At 37.4% G+C, this 23,783-nt stretch overlaps 1 protein-coding gene across 1 annotated transcript in view; it reads right to left on the bottom strand.

Annotated features, from left to right (window-relative positions):
• The window catches only part of TBC1D4 (TBC1 domain family, member 4), a 187,979-nt gene that overhangs the window by 54,193 nt on the left and 110,003 nt on the right, over nt 1-23,783 (bottom strand). Inside the window, exons 9-14 of the mRNA XM_012723315.1 lie at nt 22,477-22,551; nt 20,942-21,168; nt 6,098-6,258; nt 3,960-4,169; nt 1,550-1,552; nt 623-781 (exon numbers count right to left, since the gene is read on the bottom strand). Of these exons, the coding sequence (XP_012578769.1) occupies nt 623-781; nt 1,550-1,552; nt 3,960-4,169; nt 6,098-6,258; nt 20,942-21,168; nt 22,477-22,551 (835 nt within the window). The remainder of the gene's footprint in view (nt 1-622; nt 782-1,549; nt 1,553-3,959; nt 4,170-6,097; nt 6,259-20,941; nt 21,169-22,476; nt 22,552-23,783) is intronic.

The following is a 23,783-nucleotide window of genomic DNA, read 5'->3' as shown; positions in this document are numbered from 1 at the left end:
ATTTTTATTTGATACCAAATTTATGCAGGCCAGGGAGATTCTCATTTTGGTATGTTTGATCAGGGCCACAGAAATTACACCTAAAATATTCAGATAGTTTTCATTTTAAATTTAATATAAATTTTACAGGGTGAAGCTGAAATGTATTAAAATGATTAAATAAAGGCAATTCTCCCAAAATTAACAGAGGAATGCATGGTGGGAGGAAAACTGAATAACTGATTAATAAGAATACAAATCTGTCTGTATAAACACACACGTAGTTGGCTTTCCATATACTATATGTAAATACACATTTATGAAGAAATATGTGAAGGTGCCAAGTTCACAAAAATTCTGAGCTGTTCCTATGGACATGACTAAAGATGTGTACTAAGGCATGTGCTCCATCAACACAGAGCTGAAAGGAACAGGTTGAAGTTAGCAGAAAAGTCTATAGAAAGGACAGTATCTCCGTCATTAACACCATGTCCTTACCAACCATATCACTAACTACAGGCAGAAACAAATCACTATCCCTGTTTTACAAGTAAAACACAAAGACAAATTTAAGCCCAAACTGCACACATCAAAGAACCTCTCAATTTTTTTCTCAGAAGATTATGGAGATGATCCAGAATACCTTCTTTAAGGCAGGTATGAATATCTTCCATGTCACATCTGATTTTAGCTCTGCAGTTTAACAATTTCTTATCCCAGGTAATTAAGATCTCCTTCTGGCATATACCCACTTCTTCATAGTCCAACTTAACTTTTCTGGACTGCAATTCATCTCTGCTTGCTAAAGAGAGAGAGAGAGAGAGAATTCATGTATGACTGATGCATTTTAAAAACATAGTACTTTAAATAATTTCTTATACTTGTAAAACCAGAACAAATGACTTCTAGGAGTCAACTGCAAACTTTTTCTTAAAAAAATAAATGTGAAAATATGTGTAAGTGCCCATATTCTGAGGCATTCAAGGAAGAAAATATCAGGAATAAATTTCATAAGGAGGCTTTATGCTTTTAGGTGGTAATTTTGCTAGGCATAAAAAAACAAAGCATGTTTGCTATGCTGTGAACTTCAAACCTTTGACAAAGTCAACAGGAAGTTACAGCTTGTGTTATTTACAATATGATTAAGATGTCAGTTTTTCATAAATGATATGAAGAAAGCAATGCCTCATGTTAACCTTGATTCAAAAAATATTTGACCATGAGAAGTTAATACATTTTTATAACTATTTCCAGTATTACAACACTGCCCTTAAAGGTATTAAGTTTTATGTTCCTGTCTCCCTTTTTAATCACTTTAAAGAGGACAATTCATTTTACTGAAGTTAATATTTATTTATGACTTAAAAGCCGAAGTTTTTAAGCCCAGAGCTCACTAGAATGAATGTCCATAAAAGCAACTACTATCTTGACTTGGTTTTTATCTTGAATAATTGAGTCCAAAGGCAAAAAGGAAGAAAAACATGTCAATCTCTTTTATTAGGTCTGCTTGGACAGGGCCACCTAGTAATCTGTTTTCACGCAAGCTCAAGGTCCTACTAAGCAGCCTTACCTTCTGCAACACAAATCTTTGTCATGCATCCAGTGTCCTCGACAGCACAAAGCAACAGCAGAAGGAATATTACTCTTTACTTAATGTGTTGGGAAACAGTACAGTTTCAAAAGAATTAAATATATCATATGATAGACTGTTATTTCAGTAGGGCAGAAAAAATCTCTAAAAGTCCAGATATAAGCAAAAGATAACTTGCACACAATAAAATAAAGATATAAAGTCCAGACATAAGCAAAAGATAACTTGCACACAATAAAATAAAGATATAAAGTCCAGACATAAGCAAAAGATAACTTGGCACACACACAAAAATATATTCCTCTTGGATTCCACTAGATGGCTTTCTAATACCATTGAGCTTTGCTTCTCAAGAATTGCTTTAGACTTAGATGATAGAAATGGGTTCATTAAAATTAGTAATACATATGGTCCTTTATATAAATTGACCAGTAAGTTTTCAGAATGGAAAGAGCTAGTATTTCCTCAGATTTTTTCCCCCTCCAATCTGCTCTAGGTCATTATTTATTTAAAATAATAGTAAGTGCCTCCTATGTACCAGTAATAGGCCTTGAGGATTAAAATGCTCAGTAAGAGTAGTGAATGTCTGTCCTCAACTGGATAGCGAGGCAGAAGTAAGGAGCATCAACAAATGATTACACATTGGTTAGAATTTAATGGGTTAAAGTATATTTTGTCTTTGTTACTTCAGGACTGAAATACAGAATGGATAAAATTTTCTCATCACATAAACATCATCTCCTTTCTTATCTTGTCAGTGTACCTGGTACAGCTGATTTGAGAATACACATATAAACTTTATGTTAAAATGCCTCCTTTCCTGTATTAACACACATAGCTGAGAAACACTGTATCATTCTGGCAACAAAGCAAGAGCCATGATAAATAAACCTGAGTTTTAGTATTCAGTCTGCCAGTTCATCACTCTTTGACCTTACGTTAGTTAATTCCTCAGCCTCCCCAAGCCAGTCACTAAGCTGCAAAATGAAGAACTAAGCTAAATAATCTCTAAGGCTATTTCCATTTCAAATAGTCTAGGATTCCAAAGTTATCTTTTGATTTTTAATATGATTCTACTTTGTGCGTATTTCCAACTTAATGAAATATAGTTTCATGTTTTAAATGTGTTAAAGGAATGATAATTATGCTCCCTTTCTCAACTTCTTTTTTTGTTTCTGACTTAGTTCAAGATGCAAATAATTGCTTAAAAATATAAATTCAATTGCTTTCCAAAATCTATGAAAGCTCAAGTGGGCATGCCATTTATTATATCCTATTTTAAAAGTTGTGTCAATAGCAATTAATTGCATTTTTTTTAATTTCAAAGAAAAGAATGTTTCTTTCCTTGGGATATTTAGAACCAGTACTTTTTATTCTGTTAGTGAGAGCAATAACGAAAATAAGTTGGACCCTTGCAAACTGTTTTTGTTTGATTTTATATTGTTTGACTTAAAAAAGAGGAATCTTTAGACGATGAACAAAGCAATGAGAATGACTTCCTAAAAAAGCTTTTTGTAAGACAACACAATAAAAGCAAATCAGAGAAAAACCTAGGTTGTACATTTTCTATTAATTTTAGAAGTTAAGGAGCCCACTGAAGCGATATTGTTCATTTTACACATGTAAAATAAGGTCCTTTAAAAGGTTTAAATGATTTGGCCAAGATAACGGCATCTTATAAATCTTTCTGCATTGATACTGTTTGCACATCTCCCTGTGTGGTTCTTAGTGCTAGAGTAAAAAACATTATTCCTTCAAAGACTGGAAAACATATTCTAAAGCATCTGGTATCTATAACTTTGCAATAAAGTACCACAAAGCACACAATGACTATCATAAATTATCTCAATTATAAATTTAATAATTTTTAAAGAGAAAATTTGTAAAGCAGTCCAAAAAAGAGGAACTTTGGACAAGTAAGTAGGTAGTTGAATTTAGTACCACATAAGCAGACTTCTGTTGAAAAATTTTAAACTGTTACTATGAATATAGTTAGCCAGAAAATTAGTCATATTAAAAAAGAGAGAATTTGATTTTTAACATTTAAGAGGTTTTAAAATAGTAATCTAATATTTAACATTAGATTTAATATTTATATTTAACACATTACACTTCAATCATACCAAATATATTTATGCCATAGTATCTACATTCACTGTTGTCCAAGCTTTCTTTAAGGGGAAGGGCTGATGTTTTAAATCTACTAAGCAAAAATGCCACATCTTCAACTGACCTTTACCGTGTTATAAACACCTCACAAAATAGAAATAAGAGCTTATAAGCAGTAAATATTCTCACAAAAGTGTGTAAAGGCTGAGAATGGAGTGAGCAGCGGAGGAGGGCGAGTAAACCTGTACCCTTATCCTTGAGCCCTATTTAAACAGCTAACCTTCAAGTTTCTGGTTTTCTTTTTCCATTCGAAGCAACAAGATTTGTTGGTGTATGGCTTTTCTCCACAAACTCCTCAGTGCTTCTGACTTTTTTCTTTCTTCCATCACTTCTGGGTCATCTTCACCAGACATGAATATAACCAGCGGTTCCTCCTCCATGGTTGGGGCAAGAGGGGACAGTGGCAGCAGCTCATTGCTGTCCAGTCCATCTGCAGAGAAGAAAACAGTGAGAGGCATTCCTGGGAGTAACCCAGACTACAGAAGTTCTCTCTGGAATTGCAGTCTCTCCTATATTCCACCTTTAAAGCTTTTCGCCACAGAGGCGTTGCTAGTAATTGTTAGTTTCTGGAACTAATAATTGAAGTAAATTTACTACACTGAATTCCCCTTCGAGATTTCCCTCTTATAGTGAAACAAAAGCTTTTGTAATTTCACAACTTCTTCTTTCTGCACAAAAGACCTATAAAATAAGTGCTCCAAAATGAACTGGCCTTTCCCCAGAGTCCTTCACTTCTGCAATTTATCTATGGAGGTTCTCTCACCGCAAAACAAAGGGCTGTAGGTGTAGGTCTGAGGTCTAAGGTCTAATCTGCTCCCAGAATCCCTCCAGCAGCCCAGCAAAGCTGGGTGTGTCTTGGCTGAGCTCTCTGCTCCTTCTCCCAACACTCTCTTACCCAATTCCTGAAGCTGATTTTCTCCCTTGTCCCAAGCCATCCTTTGCACGATTGCCAGTTATTTTCCCATCTTCAGACATGATCACACACTTAAATCATTTCAATGGTTGGTTGGTTACACACCCAAAATAAAGTCCAAGCTACTGAAAAGGGCAGGTGAGTATATTAGACTCTGGTTTCTACCTCCCATCCTCTGCCTCCACCATGCTGAATTTCTCAGTATTCTCTGGCCTGAAATGTTCTCTTAAATGACTCTAGAGCTTTGCTGTGTTTCTGAAACATGTTTCTCCTAGCAATTAGTTTAAATAAATAGCTACCTTTTTGGTAAAGCTTTCTTTACACACTAGAAAGTTCATTTATGTTTAGCAGTGTCAACTGACCTGTGCCCTTAGCCCATTATTTATTCTCTTAAGTTGTAAACATGTATTTTGTGGCTCCACTAAGAGCTTCTTGAGTTGATCACTTAGTATATTAGAGCTTTGCCTTTGTTTTAGAAATGACCCCTGAATACCACTGAATTTTGATAGGTAGTTCTGGTCATCCTACTTTCTTTCCTTAGTACATCTTTTATTTTCCAAGCACGTGAAAGTTTTTTGTTGGCCTCTGATTCTTGATTTTTCTTCCCCTGCCCCTCATCTCATTTTTTCTTACACTGCAATCAGAGAATATTGTATAAATATTTTATCCTGATTGTCTGATATTCATCAAAAATTTTTTGCAGCCAAGTAGATAATTAATTTTTATGACTACTCCATGTATCCTAAAAAATGAATGAAGGCCCTAAAGGGGGAAAGGTTTCACACACATATTAGATCAGGCTTGTTGCAGTTCTCAAATATTCTCTAGATTTAATCCCTCTATATTTAAATCTCAGAGAGGAGTACATTAAAAATCTCCCATAAGAGCTATTGATTTATCTCTCCCAAATTCTATTGTGTTTTATCCTAGCCCTAAAGGTTGTGTTTTCAAGATTGCTTTATCTTTCTGTTTATTGTTACCTTGACTGCATTTGGGGAAGTTTTTGACTTAATTTCTAATAGATCTAACATTTATAGACAGCTGCCTGTACTCTCTTCTGATTGATTTTTACTTATTGAGCCCGCATCCACTTCTTTATTATTTAACATTCCTATGTCACTTTGTTTTATCTGACACTTGTTAAAAGAGCATGTTGTTTTTCTAATTAAAAAAAAAAGTTTGGCTTTTCTAATAGAATCCTCGTTCTTCATGCCTTATGGGCCTCCAAATTGGTGTTGGACTCTCATTCACTCCTTCAATCAACAAACATTCACCAAATGGTTCATATGTTTTAATGACACTTCAAAGTGTATCAGTCATAGAAAAACAAGCGATTTCTCCACTGCACTCCCTTCAAACCTTTCAAAGTACACAAAACACTGCATTCTTCCCCCTACTTTACGACACTAGCGAGGAGCCGTTTGGTTACTGAGGGCCGCACAGACCCTGTGGCTGCATGGCGGAAGGAGACTTGTTCAACGGTGAGGCAACCCTGAGGAAAATGCGCTGCCGCCAGGAGATCCGGCGAGGAGTCACAGGGGTTCCTCCAAAGTTCAGGGATTCATTGCTGCAAGTGGATGAAGTCCTTTTTCTTCCCTCTCCATCGCTGTAAAACAAATAAAGATCTATCTTTATATATATATATATATATATATATATTATATCTTGTAAGGAGAACTGCAGAACGTGTTTCTTCACATGAAGCAGTACTCAAGCGGCTCACAAGTCCCACCACGGGCAAGCACAAGCCACAGCAACATGGAGCGATGGTCCCCAAGCGCCCTGCTCACCCAGGCCACCGTGCCCTGGGGGAAAATGCAGTCACCGCCACAGCCCAGGCATGAGACGCTCACCTGTTTCTTTCTACTCATCTCACAGTAGCCAACCTTTCCAAATAGGAACTCAGGAGTGTCAGTACTTATACAGGGAAGCAAAGGTTGTGTAAGTAAAGAACTCATGCTTTGCTAACAGTAGATCAGATTAATAATATAGTCTGGACAATATAGGTATTCCATAAAAGACTTGTAGAGAACTCTCTGTACAGTCCTTATAAGACAGTCTGATAAAGATAGCTTCAAATTGCCAGTGACTGTTGTCTCGGAACTGGAAATGTTAGCTACCAATACTTGGATCACAGCAGAAAGTCACCTGATTAAGGCAAAATGTTCAATGTTGGTATTATTGTGAGGGGGTAATAAAGGGAAAAACTGTGGTCCCATAAGAATGGATTGACTCACTTAAAATAAGTTAAACAGGCCCTCCCTGGTGGCGCAGCGGGTTAAAGCACTGCACTGAGAAGCTAAAGCCACTTCCGCATGAGTTCGATCCCCGCCTGCTTTGGAGGAGACCACATGGCGTGGCCGACCTCTCCTGACCCGCCCGCTGCTCCCCTCAGCAGTGTACTTCACCGATCTGCCTATTCTGCTCCCCGCTCTGTCTCTGGTGACGCCTCTCACCGCCCCTGAGCCTCTTGCCTGTACCCCGGTTCTGAATGTACAAATAAATAAATCTTTAAAAAAAAAATAAGTTAAACATTTCCTTATAGCAGAGCTTCTTAGGGCCTGTAATACATGGACAGTGTGACTCTACAAGAGGGTAACAGAACCTAGAATTCGCTAACTTAGTTAAATGACTTGACTCCAGAATCACCTTGTGGGGCTGGAGGTAACACATCTTTCTCCATCAGTATTTTCTGAGGCAAATATGTGAACATCCTGATCTGCTCTAAGAATGTCACTTCCCAGGAAAGTCTACTGAGCTATATCAAGCCCATCTGCATGAAAAGGTCCTGTGTTTCAGCGATGTTGAGACCAATTATTTTAGCAGCTGGAACACCTACAATAATTGGTGGCAGTGGCCGGAATATTTTACTTTTTTTTTTTTTTTTTTTTAAGTTTCCAAGTCTCTGAGCTTCCCTGAGATAAGAGGATGAAGACACAATATTTACAGATGGGGACAAGTGAAGGTGTGAGACTTTCAATGGAATGATGAAGTGTTAGCACTTGGGTTAGAAATGAAACTCAGTTAGAGGGCCCTCCTTGGTGTTGCAGCGGGTTAGGATGCAGCATTGCAAGCTGGCCGCAGCCACCTCAATGTGAGTTCGATCCCCGCCCCAAAGATGACCCACATGACACAGCAGACCTCTCCTGACCCGCCTGCTGCTCCCCTCAGCAGTGTACCTCCTCAGTCTGCCTGTTCTCTCCCCACTCTGTCTCTCTGGTAAGGCCTCTCACCACCCCTGCACCTCTAGCTTGTACCCCAGTTCTGTATGAATAAATAAATAATGAAACTCAGTTAGAAAAGTCACAACCCTGCCTGTGGTATTTCTATTCACTTTCTATGTTCACATTCCCAGTGATCAAGACATATTTGGGAGCTGCTCTCCAGACAGAAGATGTCACATATACTTCAGAAAAGAGCTGCTGACCTTTACATACATCTCAGTAGAGTCAACCCCCCTTTGTCAAATCTCTCAGAAAAAAAAAAAAATGACAATCCTAATACATCAAAACTCTGCAGAACTGGGTAAATATGTTCCCCTGAACTCCTACTTCCGCAAGCATGAACTCATGTATTCTCATTTTACAAGGTATGATTCAAATATTCTCTAATAGTCATACCTGATGTCATTTTGCAGGGGTGTAGGTTTTGGTGAGCGGGGTGGGTTACCTCTGAGAAAAAGTTCCCCTTTCAGTGGCACGCATTGAATTTCCCCACCACGAGGCAAAGACTTTTAGTTATATCTAAAAGGGCAGGTTTATTACATTAAAAAAAGGAAAAGAGAAGATGCTTGTTGCACAGACACAAGCTGACAGGAAGAGTTGATGTCACTGTTCTGCAAAGGGAAAAAGGTTTGTGAAAAAGAAACACCTGCAGAGTCACAGGTGGGCAGAAAAGCTGCATCTGGCCAGTGTAGAAAATGCATGGATATAGTGTTTATTTGGGGGGTGGCTCCTTCCTTCCTGGAACTGTTACCTGTTAAGTTACTTCTAGGGTATGACATGGTTGATTTGTGAGGACCTGTGATTTTATGTAAGAGCCTTCAAGCTGTGCCTCCAAATATTCTCTTCAACAGCTTCAGGATAATTCTATAGTACCCTATTTGCTATAGCAGTTGGCGCCCGAGGAGTTTTCATTTCTACTGCTGGTTTAACAACTATGTTCACCATTTCTACCCCCCACCTCCAGTTTCTGGTGCTGTGACCTCTATCCTTAATTTCTACACTCAGCCTCCATTAGTATCCTCACAAACATTCTTGAAGTACCCCGTCTCTTCATTTTTGTGACACTGTTTACTTAATGACTAGTTTATGGGTACATTTCTAGCTCCACATACTATACCTGACAAATAATAGGAAGCACTCAACAAATATCCGATGAGTAAATTAGGATTGTAAAACCTTGGGAAATATTAACTCATAAAGTTAAGTAAAATGGACAAAACACAATGTTGGCTAGGCTAATCTGGCAGGAATAAACAAAACATCTACCTTCTTCTTTTTTTTTTTTTTTTAAGATTTATTTACTTATTCATACAGAACTGGGGTACAACCCAGAGGTACAGGGGTAGTGAGAGGCTTTACCAGAGGCAGAATGGGGAGCAGAATAGGCAGATCGATGAAGTACACTGCTGAGGGGAGCAGTGGGCGGGTCAGGAGAGGCCTAACTCGCCATGTGGGTTCACCTCTGGGGATGGGAATCAAACTCGTGCAGAAGCGGCTGCGGCCAGCTTGCAGTGCTGTGTCGTAACCGGCTGCACAACCAGGGAGGGCCCACATCTACCTTCTTAAGCCCATCAGTAGTCATGAGTTTAGAGCTTTTCTGGTTAAAAGCTCTAAGAGTTCTGCTTCCCTAAAGCCCAGAATGAGGTGTACTGATGTGTGGTTAAACATAACCATGAAAACACTCAATTAACAACAGAAAGCAACTTTTCCCAAAAGAATGCTGATCTTTTCTTACAGGCAGATGTGCTGAAGTACACTGCAGAGGGGAGCGGTGGGTGAGACAGGAGAGGTCTGCCATGCCATGTGGGTCACCTCCCTGGCTGGGGACCAAACTTGTATTGCAGTAGCTGAAGAGAGCTTCACAGTGCTGTGATTTAACCCATTGTGCCACTCTTAACTTCTTAGAAACTCTAACAATCCAAACTAGGCTAAACCAAACCAAAGGATTCCCAATATTTTGTTTTAATGCCAGAATTAAAATATGGCTTAAAAAAAAATTTTCTAACGCACAGCAAGTGACACTTCATGTGTTCAGACAGCACTAAAAATGAAACCTAGAAATACCCATTGCAGTTTCATTACTGGCTGTAAAATATACTTTTGTGTGTATATATTATAAAACTGATGCATAAATTACATTAATTTATGTTACATATATGAAAATTCCGTAACACCTAAAATTTTAAATTATATAGCCTACATAAATCACCAAATAATTCATTGTTCTTCTATATCTGGAGTTAAATGGTCAGTAATAAGCCAAAAAATAGCAGTAATATAAAACAATAATATACAGAGAAGAACTTACTTAACAGACTATTGACCCTTTCTCTTGTATAAAATGACATCAGGGCCTTCCTGGTAGCACAGAGTTGTTAGTCTCAGCCACTGCAGCATAAATTTAATCCCTGGCCATGGGGGCTGATCCACATGGCGCGGCAGACCTCTCCTATCTCACCCGCTGCTCCCCTCAGCAGAGTATTTCAGTAGATCTGCATGTTCTGCTCCCCACTCTGTCTCTGGTGAATTGTCTCACCACTCCCTCTGTACCTCTGACATCCTGAAAAAAACCAGTTTGGTGGCGGACATAAGACACAAGCTGCTCTGCTTCTTTCATAAAAGAAGATACATATTCAGATGCCAGGGCTCTGGTAAGACTTTCAATACCCCAAGCCTGCAGGCAGCATATGGCAAGTTATTTTTTGCTCTACTCTTAGTAGCAATCTCACTTTTCTAAGGAGGTCATTTCAAGATTCAAAACCATTTGAAATACTTTTATGCATCAAAATTCTTCCATCTCCCCTTGGAAATTATACTGGGATGAGTGAAAAACTCATTTTTTATTACGGTTTTACCTTTTGGGTTTCTTTTTTACTATGATGTTAAATTTCACTTTAACTTCTCATTTAATTTTACTTAGCAGGAAGGCAAGTGTAATGTCCACTTTTCAAATGAAAATAAAACAATATGTGTTATTTACTATAATAACAATAATAAAGAAAAAAAAAAAAAAACATATGCCATGTGCCAGGCTTTGTTATAAGCATTTTACAAGTAAGAACTCACAGTCAACTTCCTAGTAACTTGTGGAGTAATAGGTAGTATTACTATTCCCATTTTCAGTGAGAAAACTGAGGAAGAAATAAGTAAGTAACTGGCTCACAGTTCCAATGATACTAAGGAGAAGAGCTAGGATTCAAACACAGGCAGTTAAATCTTCCATTTCTTAATGAAATAATGTCACTTATTTCAGAAAAGAAACAGCTGCAGTATTATTAGGTGCTCATTTATGTAAATGTCTCACTCCCTTCGCTTTTGAAATTGGTGCACTCCAAATGTATAAACTATTTTATATTTTATTAGAAGGATCAAATTTTAAAAATTCACTTTGCACCCCTACCTGGTGGTGCAACTGGTTAAAGTGCAGCACTGTGAAGCCTGCCACAACCACTTGAGCACAAGTTCCATCCCCAGCCAGGGAGGTGACCACATGGCACAGCAGACCTCTCCTGACCCACCTGCTGCTCCCCTCAGCAGTGTACTTTATCGATCTGCTGGTTCTGCTCCCTGTTTTGCCTCTGGTGAATCCTCTCACCACTCCTGCACCTCTGGCCTGTACCCCACTTCTGTATGCATAAATAATCTTTAAAAAAAATTCATGTTGTGAAGGTGACATATATCTTCACATTTTTTAATGACAAAACAAATTAGAACCATTCTCTTTTTTCATGTATTCTTTTTCTTCCTTATTTTGTATTTTGGAATGAATATCAATAGGATACATGAAAAAACTGCCTCTTGGGCCCTCCCTGGTGGTGCAACAGGTTAAAGCACAGCACTATGAAGCTATCTGCAGCCAGTGCAGCACGAGTTTGATTCCCAGCCAGGAAGGTGACCCACACGGTGCGGCAGACCTGCTCCCCTTAACAGTGTATCTCAGTAAATTTGCCTGTTCTGCTCCCCACTCTGTCTCTGGTGAATCCTCTCACTGACCCTGCACCTCTGGCTTGTACCCAGTTCTGTATGCATTAATAAATAAAACTTTGGTGGGGTGGGGACGGGGAGGGGGAAACCTACTTCTTAAGACATCTATTCTGCATTGCCTATATTGAAAATTTATGAAATTGAAAATGACTCAGTAGGAATAATTAGGAAGAAAGGTGGGGAACTCTCCGGTGTGGAGCAGTCATACCCATTTTCTATCGGTAGCCCATATGTACATCTTATTACCAGTCACTGATTAACCAAAAAGCACAATCCATAAGCACAAATGAAGGCTTTATAATGGAAAGGAATAGACCATGTTACGTGTATCACACATATGCTGGAAGGAATTTCCAGTTCCTACTGGGAAAAGCATTGATCCCAAACTATGGACTGGCTAGTAATGCATATAAGTGAAGCTTCAAGATAACTTCTTTAATTTAACCTTGACCAAATATTTTACAGTCTCAATTTATCAACTACTAAATTAATATTAATTTTGTTATGTCCACACAGAATTTTTATCAACTACTATTCTTTTTATGTTAACCCAGAATTTTTAATGCAAATTTGCCTGCTTTAATGAAAGTTAGCTGGACGTTGTACAGCATGAAGTTGTTTTAATGACCACTCAGACGCACACTTTGCCTTTGCTGCAGTATATTTTATTTCCCACCAGCCAAATAGATGGACTTTTCACAGAGGTGAACTGTTCTGCCAGAACCCTTTTACAAAGGTACTAACTAAGCAGCAGATTACTCCCCAGTGCCAGGGCCCTAACACCCAGCTAAAAGTCACTAGGATTATCAAGTCCCAATAACTGATGAGACACCAACTGAATTTTTATCTAAATCGCAATGCATTATACCTCAGGTAAATAAAATAAAACGTAAGTAATGAGATAGCAACTATTTCCCAGAAATCTGAGCAAGGTTTCCCTGTTTGTAAAGTTGTCTCACGGAAGGCTGCGTGAAACGACACAGTGATGAAAGCTCAGCTTTTCCCACAGAATCCACATTATAGTTTAACTCAGACCCTCATCAGTTGCACCAGGTTCAACTGTGTTCTGGTGTTCAGCTGGTTATATTACTTCCATCCTGTGGAAAACCTTTACGAACTAAGAGAAATTGAGATTGAACTATTCTAGTGGAAATCAATATACAGCACTTGAGCTATGAGTCGAAAGAAATAATCAGTGGAACAATGTGTTTTTAAAAGGGGGGTGAGTTGTTTAGCGTGGATGGAAACTAGAATTTCTGTGGTTATCATGGGGGAACAGCACAAAGGGGTAAATCAGGTAAAGGTAGAGGGTGGAAAGTAGACAGTTGGTGGAGAGCAAATCACAGTACACACAGATGTCAAATTATAATGCTGTACATATGAAACTAGTGTCACCTCCAAAAAAATTTAAAATAAAATAAATTCAAACAGAATAGAGGATCATAAAGAGACTTACACGATCCCTGTCACATTTTTATATTTTCTTAAGTATTATTCCATAATCACTCATGCTAACATGAGCATGAGAAAAATAATGAAATCATGATAAACATATAATTTTATTTGCAGGTACTTTTAACTCTTTTTAGCAATTAACTTGTTTTATGGTCTTTGTTATTTTATTGCTTTAATGCCATTTCTTGTGCTTATTTCATTTCCCGATAGCCCAAGAGTAAGAAAAATGGTATCAAGCAATGTATTAACTTCCCCAGGATTCAATCTAACCCTAAGTAAAATGGGGAGATTCTAGGCCAGATACCAGTATGGTTATAGGCGGTAAACATACAGAATTCTGTATCTGGAAGAGAACCCAAAAGGACACAAGGTCAAACAAATATTTCCATTAGGCTTCTGAAAGTTAATATGAAGTACTGGTTAATTAGTCTCACACCCAAGACAAAAAGGTATATAGATCATTATATACCTATTATATCAAAAATCTAACTTTTTTTTCGTATTTATTTGGCCAAATTGTTTTCTCAGAACTTATTTCTCCTTGAACATCTTACTGTAGTCTAATCTTATATGTGACCTTTGCTCAACTAGGAAGAAATAGAAATGTTGGTGGCCCCAAAGAGGAAGGTGACCTGTTTTTCACTGAACTCGTGAGATGAGATCAAGAACAAAACAAGGAGTAATCACCTTTAGCTAAGTTGTTCAGCAGTGATTCTGAATGTTAACCACAAAGAGCACACAACTCAAAGAGAAGCAAAGATGTAGTCTTCCATAAAAAGGAAGATAGTGTTCTCTGTATGTCCCCCAGTAGGAGATCTGGGAGACCTCAGCAGTATGTAACATAACCAAGTGGTGGACCCTCCTTGGTGGCACAACGGGTTAAAGCACAGCACTATGAAGCTCTGCAGGCACTGCAGCATGAGTGCCAGCCGGGCCAGGGAGCTGACCCACATAGCGCAGCAGACTTCTGTCTTGCCCGCTGCTCCCCTCAGCAGATCTGCCTATCCTGCTCTCCATTCTGCCTCTGGTGAAATCTCTCACCACCACCCCTGTACCTCTGGCCTGTACCCCATTTCTCGTATGCATAAATAAATAGATCTTTTTTTTTTAAAGATTTATTTATTTGTACATATAGAACTGGGGTACAGGCCAGAGATGCGGAGGGTGAGAGGATTCACCAGAGACAGAGTGGGGAGCAGAACAGGCAGATTGACGAAGTACACTGCTGAGGGGAGCAGCGGGCGGGTCAGGAGAGGTCTGCCGCGCCTTGTGGTCACCTCCGGGGCAGGCGGGAATCGAACTCATGCGGAAGTGGCTTTAGCTTCTCAGTGCTGTGCTTTAACCCGCTGCGCCACCAGGGAGGGCCAATAAATAGATCTTTTTTAAAAAATAAATAAAATAACCAAGTGACAGGAACTATGATGAAGAAATATGCACTAACATCTTAAGGTGAAAACCACATTAGATTTTATCAACATGTTTCTTTAGGATCCTTATTTATGCATCTTCTTGAAATTTTGAATAAATTTCTTATCTATATGTACAAATAACTTGCAAACTAGCAAATTCATGTCTATTAACTGAAAATAAAAATTAGGCTTTGATGGGAGGCCACAACACTGTCCTAAGGAGATGTCAACATGGAGTAGAGCAGAAACAGGATTCCTGTTGTAATCAACATTTTACATGATCAGCTGTGATTGTTTACTACACCGGGGTTTATATTTTCCCTTTTATAAAACGCTGACAGCGCTGGAATGATGGCATGCATTCAGGAGACAGCCAAACTAATTTTGAAACTAATGGTAATATTTAGTGGGAAGAATATGGCTATTTAAATGAAAATATTTAGATCTCTAATCACCTTGATTCTGAAGCAGTGTCCTGTCTAGTACAATAGGAAAACAAGGGAGATCATTAGCACAGAGAGTAAGATATCCAAACCCAGTGTTTAGAATAAAAAGGCATTCTCATATGTCATCAGTAAAACATAGACAAGGTAACTTCAACAATAAACCATTAAAAGTAGACTATATTTTATCAGTGAAAAGGAGAGAACTGTTAAGAACCAAAATTGTACCACAAAGTAGTCCATCAGCAAAAATGTTACTTTCTCATTGAAAAATTTTATAGGTAAATAGCAGAAATAACTTTTGACCAATGAACTCCAATATAAATAACTGTGCAATTATAGGACTAAAAGCTGAGAAGTAACTGTAAGGAGTGACAAGATGTCTGTTGATACAAAGGATACACAATTGATAAACAGATCATATAAATACCATATCACCATAGACAATTATATGTAGCCACTAAATGATAAAATAACAGTAATCTTTAAAAAATTAACTTCAAGACAAAGTATAAGCTATTCCTCTTCATTTTTCACTTAAATGCTATGCAGACAAACCCACTAATCAATAAAGCATGATATTAAAATTATCCTGGCTCCTTTTCCTTGACCTCTTAAAAACAGTAGCATGATATAGTTTTAATATTCAGAATAGTGATGCTGGAGAAAGACGTCTACCTGAATTTAAAATTTGAAATTAATTTACCTTTTAAAAATGAATATTTATTAATCATATGCTAACCATACCTTATTTGACTACACCTATTTAGAGATGCACTTTACACAATTATAAGATGAGGTACTCAAGTGAAAAGGAAATTAAAATCCCACTCCTAAATATTCTAAGTAGTTGCAGCTATGACAGTAATTATGTGTGTAAAGTGTTCTTTCTGAAACTGGTGATAATGAGAGATGTAGAGTTCAGAGATACTTGGGTTAAAACTACAACCTTAAAAATCCTGTTTAGGGCCCTCCCTGGTGGCGCAGCAGCGGGTTAAAGCACAGCACTAAGAAGCTAAAGCCGCTTCCCCATGAATTCTATCCCCTCCTGCCCAGAAGGTGATCCACATGGTGTGGCAGACCTCTCCTGGCCCGCCTGCTGCTCCCCTCAGCAGAGTACTTCGTTGATCTGCCTGTTCTGCTCCCAGCTTTCTCTCTGGTGAAGCCTCTCACTGGCCCTGTACCTCTGGCCTGTACCCCATTTCTGTATGCATAAATAATTTAAAAAAATCCTGTTTAGAAAATATACATTGAAGTATTCAGAGCAAAGGACATGAAGTATGCAACCTACTCAAAAAAGGCTTAGCATCAGGAAATGCATACATAATATATACAAACACACACACATACACAGAGTTATGTAGCTTATGACGATAATAGGTTCTGAGAAATACGCCATTAGTTGATTATTCTGTCATTGGGCCAGTATCTTTGAGGGCAATTTCATAAGCCTAGATGGCACAGTCTGTTACGGGTCTTGGCTATAGAGCACAGCACTGGGACCAGCATCACTGTTGGCCAACATGTCACTAAGCATTATGTATATAAACGGACAGACATAATGATTAAGCAAGTGTTAAAAACTGATGAGTCTGGATAATGGGCTAACAGAAGTTGCCCATAATACTTTTGCAATTTTTTTTATAAATTTAAAATGATTTCAAAATATTCAAAAACCATCAGAAAACAACATGCAACCATAAAAAAAAAAAACTCCAAGATTGTAACTAGTAAATTGATGTCTAAGCGATTTACTAGCTGAAATAAACCTATTCAAAGTAAATTTTGCCAACAGTTTTACTACTTGTAGCTTGTCATCAATAATGCACAGATATGTACAACTAAAGATATACACAATAATATCAACCACAGTACTCTTTTTACAGCCAAAAAAAGCTAGCAATAACCCACATGTCCATAGACTAAAGAATGAATAAGCTGTGATATATTAAAGGTAATACTATACAGAAATTTAAAAAATGAGTTGAAATGAGTACAAAAACAAAAACAAATCTGCTATGTGAATGTTCAGTGAAAGAAGTCAGATATAAACGAATGCAAATTGTATCCTTCCATTTATGTCAAGTTTAAAACTAGACAAACTTGAATTACAGAGTTGTAGGCCAGGATGAGAGGTTTGATAGAGGAAAGTGAGAGGATCTGCAAGGATGCTGTTTACAATCTATGAGGTGCTGGGTGGGGGTGATATAGTGGGTCACTATGATGATCTATAGGGCTCTGTGCTTATGACCAGTGTACTTTTTAATCAGTCTTTCTGACCATTTGATTTTATGTTGTCAAATTATATTAAAAAAAAAACAGTGTACAAAAAGTATAGAGTGCTGATTTTTAGAATTGCCAATTGTTAAACAACCAGGTGCAACCCAAATGTCCATCAACAAGAGAGTAAATTTTCTTGTATAGAATGGAATACTACACAGTGATAAAAATGAATAGTCAAATTCTACATAAAAACAGAAATAAATCTCACAACTTCTAGCTCAACAACTGTCCTTTAGAAAAGTTCTTAATTTATCATAACACTTTCTAAAGGTTGTTAACAGCACACTAAGAATTTAAATAGTCAATAAGACCTCATAATTTCAAATTATAAGGCAAAGCAATTCTCCAACAATGACTATATCTAAATATGTGTAGTTAAAAGTGCAAACATGATAGGCTATCCATTTTCAACTACATACAAAATCAAGTATCTAGAAAATGCAAAAGATCCCATAGGCTATCTGAAAGAGATACCATCAACATGATTCTGTGCTCATTCTGTGTTGTACACTGAGATTCAGAAAAGTAAGTCTATGTCATTGAAAATCAAGTAAATGCCTACAAAATATTCTACAAATTTAAAAACTAAGATATATCACCCATCACTCTACTACAGTTGTTTAAATCAGTGGCTTTAGTTTCCATAAGATATGTACACAGAGACTAAGGGGAAAAGATTTGATCAAGAGCAGTTTGCTTAGCGTATGTTAGTACCAGGTTTTTGTTCCTTCCCCAAAACAAAGCTTATACTCTCAGCCCCACTGCAGAGAAGAACACAAACAGCAATTCCAAAAAATAACTTAAAAGGATAATTATCAAATAAAAAATTAGTTTTAGAAGTTCTGGAACACTGATTTTAAAATTTTCTTAATAACATTAATTGGCATTGAAACCAATACAATTAGAAACAGATTAGAACAAGCACAATGTCAGGGTCACTCCAAAATGAATTAGGCACATTTTAGTAATATATCAGCATATCACTGCAGAAAATTTTGCTTTGCAAACAGAGGACACTGATCTCACCTGATTTCATTTTCATACTGTGGGGACAGTCTACCTGAATTCTGGTAAAAGCTTTTCAGGAAAGAGGGGGCAGTGAAGGAAGGGGCAGAGAAGGAAGTGTGGAGACTTGGAAGACTGGAGGAAGAATTACTCTCCTTGTACATGCGCCGAACTGGTGGAAGAATGCTGAATACAGAAAATACAGCAAATTTGTCTTAATTTATATTTCAGCAAAATCTTCATTCACTATGAAAAAGCATATAGACAGGTTCTTGCTATTAATTTAATCAGTGTTTGAAAGGCTTAAGGTTGAATCTTATATAGGAAAAAGAAGCAGCATGCACTTTTTTATTTAGTAACTATGATTTAGTTTCACTCTTTCATAAATCAAACTCATCTATGTGTTATTTCTAAACATATGTGTTTACCACTATAAAATGCTTAACAATTTCCAGTCTAAAAGTGCTTGTTCTTACATGCATAAGATACTTCAAGGGCACACAAAAACACTGATTGAAAAAGATACCTGCACCCCCATGTTTATTGCTGCTTTATTTACAATTGGAAAAACATGGAAACAGCCCAAATGCCCAAAAGTAGATGACTGGATTAAAATATGTGGTACATATATACAATGGAATATTACTCAGCAACCAAAAAAAGAGAAACACATGTCTTTCACAGCAACTTGGATGGAGCTGGAAAAGATCATGCTTAGTGAGATAAGCCAGAAAGAGAAAGAAAAATACCGGATGGTTTCACTCATAGCAGGAGTATAATGGACCAGGCAAGAAAATAACAAGAATAATGAACAACCATATACCAGAGATATTTTGTGGGGGTGGAGTGGGTAATGGGATCAAAATCGGGGGAGGGGGAGGGAAGTGCACGGGATTATGGTGATGGCACACGGGTGACTTGGTGATGGGAAACCTGCGGGGGTTACAATTGAGATGGAAAAAAAATGTACAAAATGATGTAAAAATAAACTGTTATAAAAAAATGTTTGAGAAAACACATACTAGTTTTCATAGGCTCTGGAAAAAAAAAAAAACACTTCAAGGGCAGAAGTATGAAAGCACAATAATTACAGGAAACAAACTCCAGAAGGAAAAACTGATTATCAGTAGTTCAAAGACTTAAGTATTTTAAAGATATAAACCCTTCCAAAATTTCAACAAGATCAGGTATGGTTACTGGAAGACATCATAACACCTTTGGTTTAACAAGCCTTAATGTCCATGTTCTTTGCTACAGCCTATGGAATTGTGCAGACAGGATTCTATCCAAATCCCTCAATTTTCTACATAATTCTTATTTTCAGAAAATTCTTTCTATAGCAAGTTTCACAGTGAAACCAAACGTACCTTTGTATATTGATAGAAACATATGAGCTTATATATTATGAAATGTAAAAACATGGACTGCATTTATAATAATTTAAAATAAGTCATGTTTTAATTTTCAAAAATAATTTTTCTTGGGAAAAGGAGATATATTGCTTTGGATAAATATATATGAGGCAATCATACAAAGACTTGCTACACACATGAATACTACACTTTCTTTTTTTTAACAAAAGAACACCTGAAAAGAAGTAACACATTGATTCATTTTTATATATCTTAAATATCTGATTTTTTTATCCCAAACTTTCGAGATTCAAAAACAGTGCGAATAAACTGTAATCTGAAAAAAATGGTGGTAAATTTCATAACAGCTGATATAAAAAAATTATCCTATTTTTACTTAAGAGTTCATGATACATCCTGTTCGCTCTGCCAAATTCACAGGTAAAGAGGAAAAATAAAGTTAGTCCTAGGATATAAATGCTGTTTTGTGCTACACATTAAGAAGTATAATCACATGACCAATCTAGGATTAGCCCCTTTATTATTCCTTCCCAAATGTCAAACAATTTTCCCAAATTATTTTTTAAATACTATGTGAGATAAATGTTTATGGTCACATCCTGACAACTAGGATAATTTTTATTATATGCGAGAAAAAAAATTAACAATTTTCATATTTTATTATGAAATAAAATATAGCCAAATTTTATCACATAGGTGAAGGTAAAATTAGGTGATTTTTTTTTAACCCTTGTATTTTATAGTAGGCTAACAGGATGTGCTACTGTTATCTTATTCTTGAATTTGCTGACTTTGTTTCAGTAGTGCCATCATCCAGAAGACAGTAAAAAACATGTTGTCAGCAGGTTTTCCCAACAACTGTATATCTCCATTTTTGTAGGGGGGTGGGGAGTTTCCATCCAAAATGTTTAATCTCTTCTCTTTGGGTATGCTTTAACTCTGGCTTCATTTACTTAATAACTGTGGTTTTTATAACTCATTGTATTTTTATGATCTTTTCTAAAAACAACGTTAGCTACAACATGAAGCCACAATATTGCTTGACTCCACCGTGCACAACACAGAGTGACAGGAGAATTTTATTTCCCATTCCGCAGAAGGCTCTGGACTCACCTGCACTGTTCGCTGGAGCTCTGCCTCAGAAGAGGGGAGCGAACCATGTGGGCCCTCCCATCCTGTAAATGCAGCTTCCTCTTTGTGCTCGAAGGTGGGTGGCTGAATGTGTGTGCCCTTCTTCGAAATTGTGGGGAGTCAGAATCCTCCTCGGGGAACGTGTGCCAAGCTGAGGACAGGGGGGAGGCTGGTGGAGTCCCTGGTGGCGAGTCTCCTGGTGAGCAGTCCTGAAAGGCAAGCAGGAGTGAGCTAAGGGATCATGGCTGATCCGCTTCAACACAGAGCTCAAAAGTGACAGGGTGCTGCTTCTTCCTCCTGAGTCATGACAAAACTTTTTTTTTACTCAATCTATGCAGAAGGCTAATCAGTATCACCACAAACTATTTCTTCTGATAAGCAGCTGTAAGACAACATCCGTAAAGATAGTCCAGAAAGTGAAAGGGAGGATAAGGAAGGTATCCTCTCCCCTGATGCTTTGTGGTAAAATGCTATAGCCACTGTATTTTTGTCAGTGCTGTAACAAAGATGAAAAAAGACCATGACCAAAAGAGGGTGGAGTTTGTGTTTACATATCTACTGATTTCCGTGACCTATCAGCTGCCTGTTTCCTGTACTGTCAAAACAATATCACAATGTGAAAGTGTTCAAATCTCATGGCACAGCCTTCAGGAAAATAAAATAAAGGCTGTTAAGTATCTTCTTTCACTGTGGCTGTTTCTATCCAACTCCATGGTCCCTGAGGTAATTTTTTTTTTTTTAAATACATGAAAAACAGGAAACGAATGAAAAGTGAGCTATGCAGGAACGCATCTCATGTTGCATGGGTAGACATCATAAATCTTTCAGTTGAGACAGGTAAGCTGCTTATGCTTCCCAGAACAGGCACATTGTAGAAGTGTCAAGCTTGATAAACAAGAGCTAGGGCTAATCAACATATTGCTGGCTAAGTCCTCAATTCCCTCAACAGAATGTTTAGTAAAAACATTTCAGTATTTTCCCATTAAAAAAAAAAGTGTTACATACACCCCTGGTGACATGTTGCATGATACAGGAAACAGGAAACTGAACCTACTGAGAATTGTCTAGGAGATAAAGAAGAGCCTTGTGTTGCAGTTAAAATGGTTAAAAAAGAAAAAAAAGTGGGAAAATAAAAGTTACATGGGAAGAGAATAAGGATGTGAAGATCACAAGTATAGCAATGACATGCCTCATTTTTCTACGGCATCAGAACAACATTAACTACTATTAATTACTGTCCTCCCGGAGTAAACTATCTCAAAGCAGCAAAAACCCAAGAGCAACAGCCAGCCTGACAGGAATAGTATTCTGTCCCAATAAGAGAGCCTCAGTTAAAAGAAGAGCTATGTACTTAGATAATACCCAGAAGTTTCTTACTTAAGGTAGTAAAGCTCAAATTTTAATTATTTTAAAAGTCATAAAGGACTCATTATGAGGTAATTAAGCAAGCATATTACCATATCAATGTTTTTTGCTGAATTGAAATTATCAGTAAAAAAGGAATCCTTATTAGATACCTTCTCTGAGGCAAGACTGTTGGATCGTTCAAAGCTGTCCATGCTTCCGAGTCTACCTCTCATTCTGTTAGCTCCCTGAGTGAAGAGAATTAAATAAGACTGTTTGTCCAAATAATTTGAATTGTTATATTCCTGTTATAAATAGCAGTTACAAGTTACTTCTTCATGTTAGCATGAAAACCATCCTTCTTTGGTTCACTCAAATTTGTTGGCAGTATCACAACCATGCCAACAGAGTAAATAGAACTATTCACTATCATGTCCAAGCTTTCTAAGTCAGCAATCAGATACCCAAGCCTTCACACCAAGGTTAACCACTATGCACTCACAAAATCAGGAGACCCTCATTCGATCAGTGAGATCCCCCTTGACTTTGTGTTTCATCCAGATAAAAACAAATGTGGGGCCCTCCCTGGTGGAGCAGCAGGTTACAGCACAGCACTAAGAAGCTAAAGCCACTTCAGCATGTGTTCAATCCCAGCCTGCCCTGTGTGTGATCCATATGGCGCGGTAGACCTCTCCTGACCCGCCTTCTGCTCCCCTCAGCAATGTATACTTTGTCAGTCAGCCTGTTCTGCTCCCCTCTCACCGCCCCTGCACTTCTGGCCTGTACCCCTGTTCTGTATACACAAATAAATAAATCTTAAAAAAAAAAAAAACTGGACAGCATAATATAACAAGTAATATAACATACAGTGGAGATGACAAGTCAAAAATGTTTAATACTTCCAACCTATATTGTAAACACCATAATTCCCATTATAGGCTTAAATAAGTACAGTTTATAGAAATGTATAGATTTAGTTTCATTCATTATTCCACAATACAGAACTAAGTCAATAAAGCATTTCTCTCTAGAGGACTAGGTACCAGTCTGCTTTAATACTGGTGAAATATCTTATTTTGCTTTTCCTATTATAGCTGATCTAAGAAAGAGAAATAAGTAGATCATAGAATCAATTTTTAGCAATTTTACATAGAAAGAATGGGGAACCACAACACAAAGGTCTTGAGAGATAAAATACAGACTGGGAATTCTACATAATTCCAGAACACATGGAAAAGTTCCAGAAAGAATAAATCAAAAATATAAGTCAAGTCAGTGAGACAGTGACTCTGAAAAACCAAAGTGCACAGTGTTTATAAAGCACTTGATGGTAACTATGTCTCCATACTTTCTTGGATTTAATTATCTGGGAGAGAGGAAGGGTCTAAATTCACTCTAATTTAACTTAAAACAAATTTAATGCAATTCATTTTTTTAAAGCCTACATTTTTTTTAAACATTTATTTATTTATGCATACAG

The sequence above is a fragment of the Condylura cristata genome, unplaced genomic scaffold (assembly GCF_000260355.1).
Source record: "Condylura cristata isolate star-nosed mole 26May11 unplaced genomic scaffold, ConCri1.0 scaffold00010, whole genome shotgun sequence".
Classification (NCBI taxonomy): domain Eukaryota; kingdom Metazoa; phylum Chordata; class Mammalia; order Eulipotyphla; family Talpidae; genus Condylura; species Condylura cristata.
Note: the sequence above shows the minus strand (reverse complement) of the source record. Positions and strands in the feature narration are given on the sequence as shown.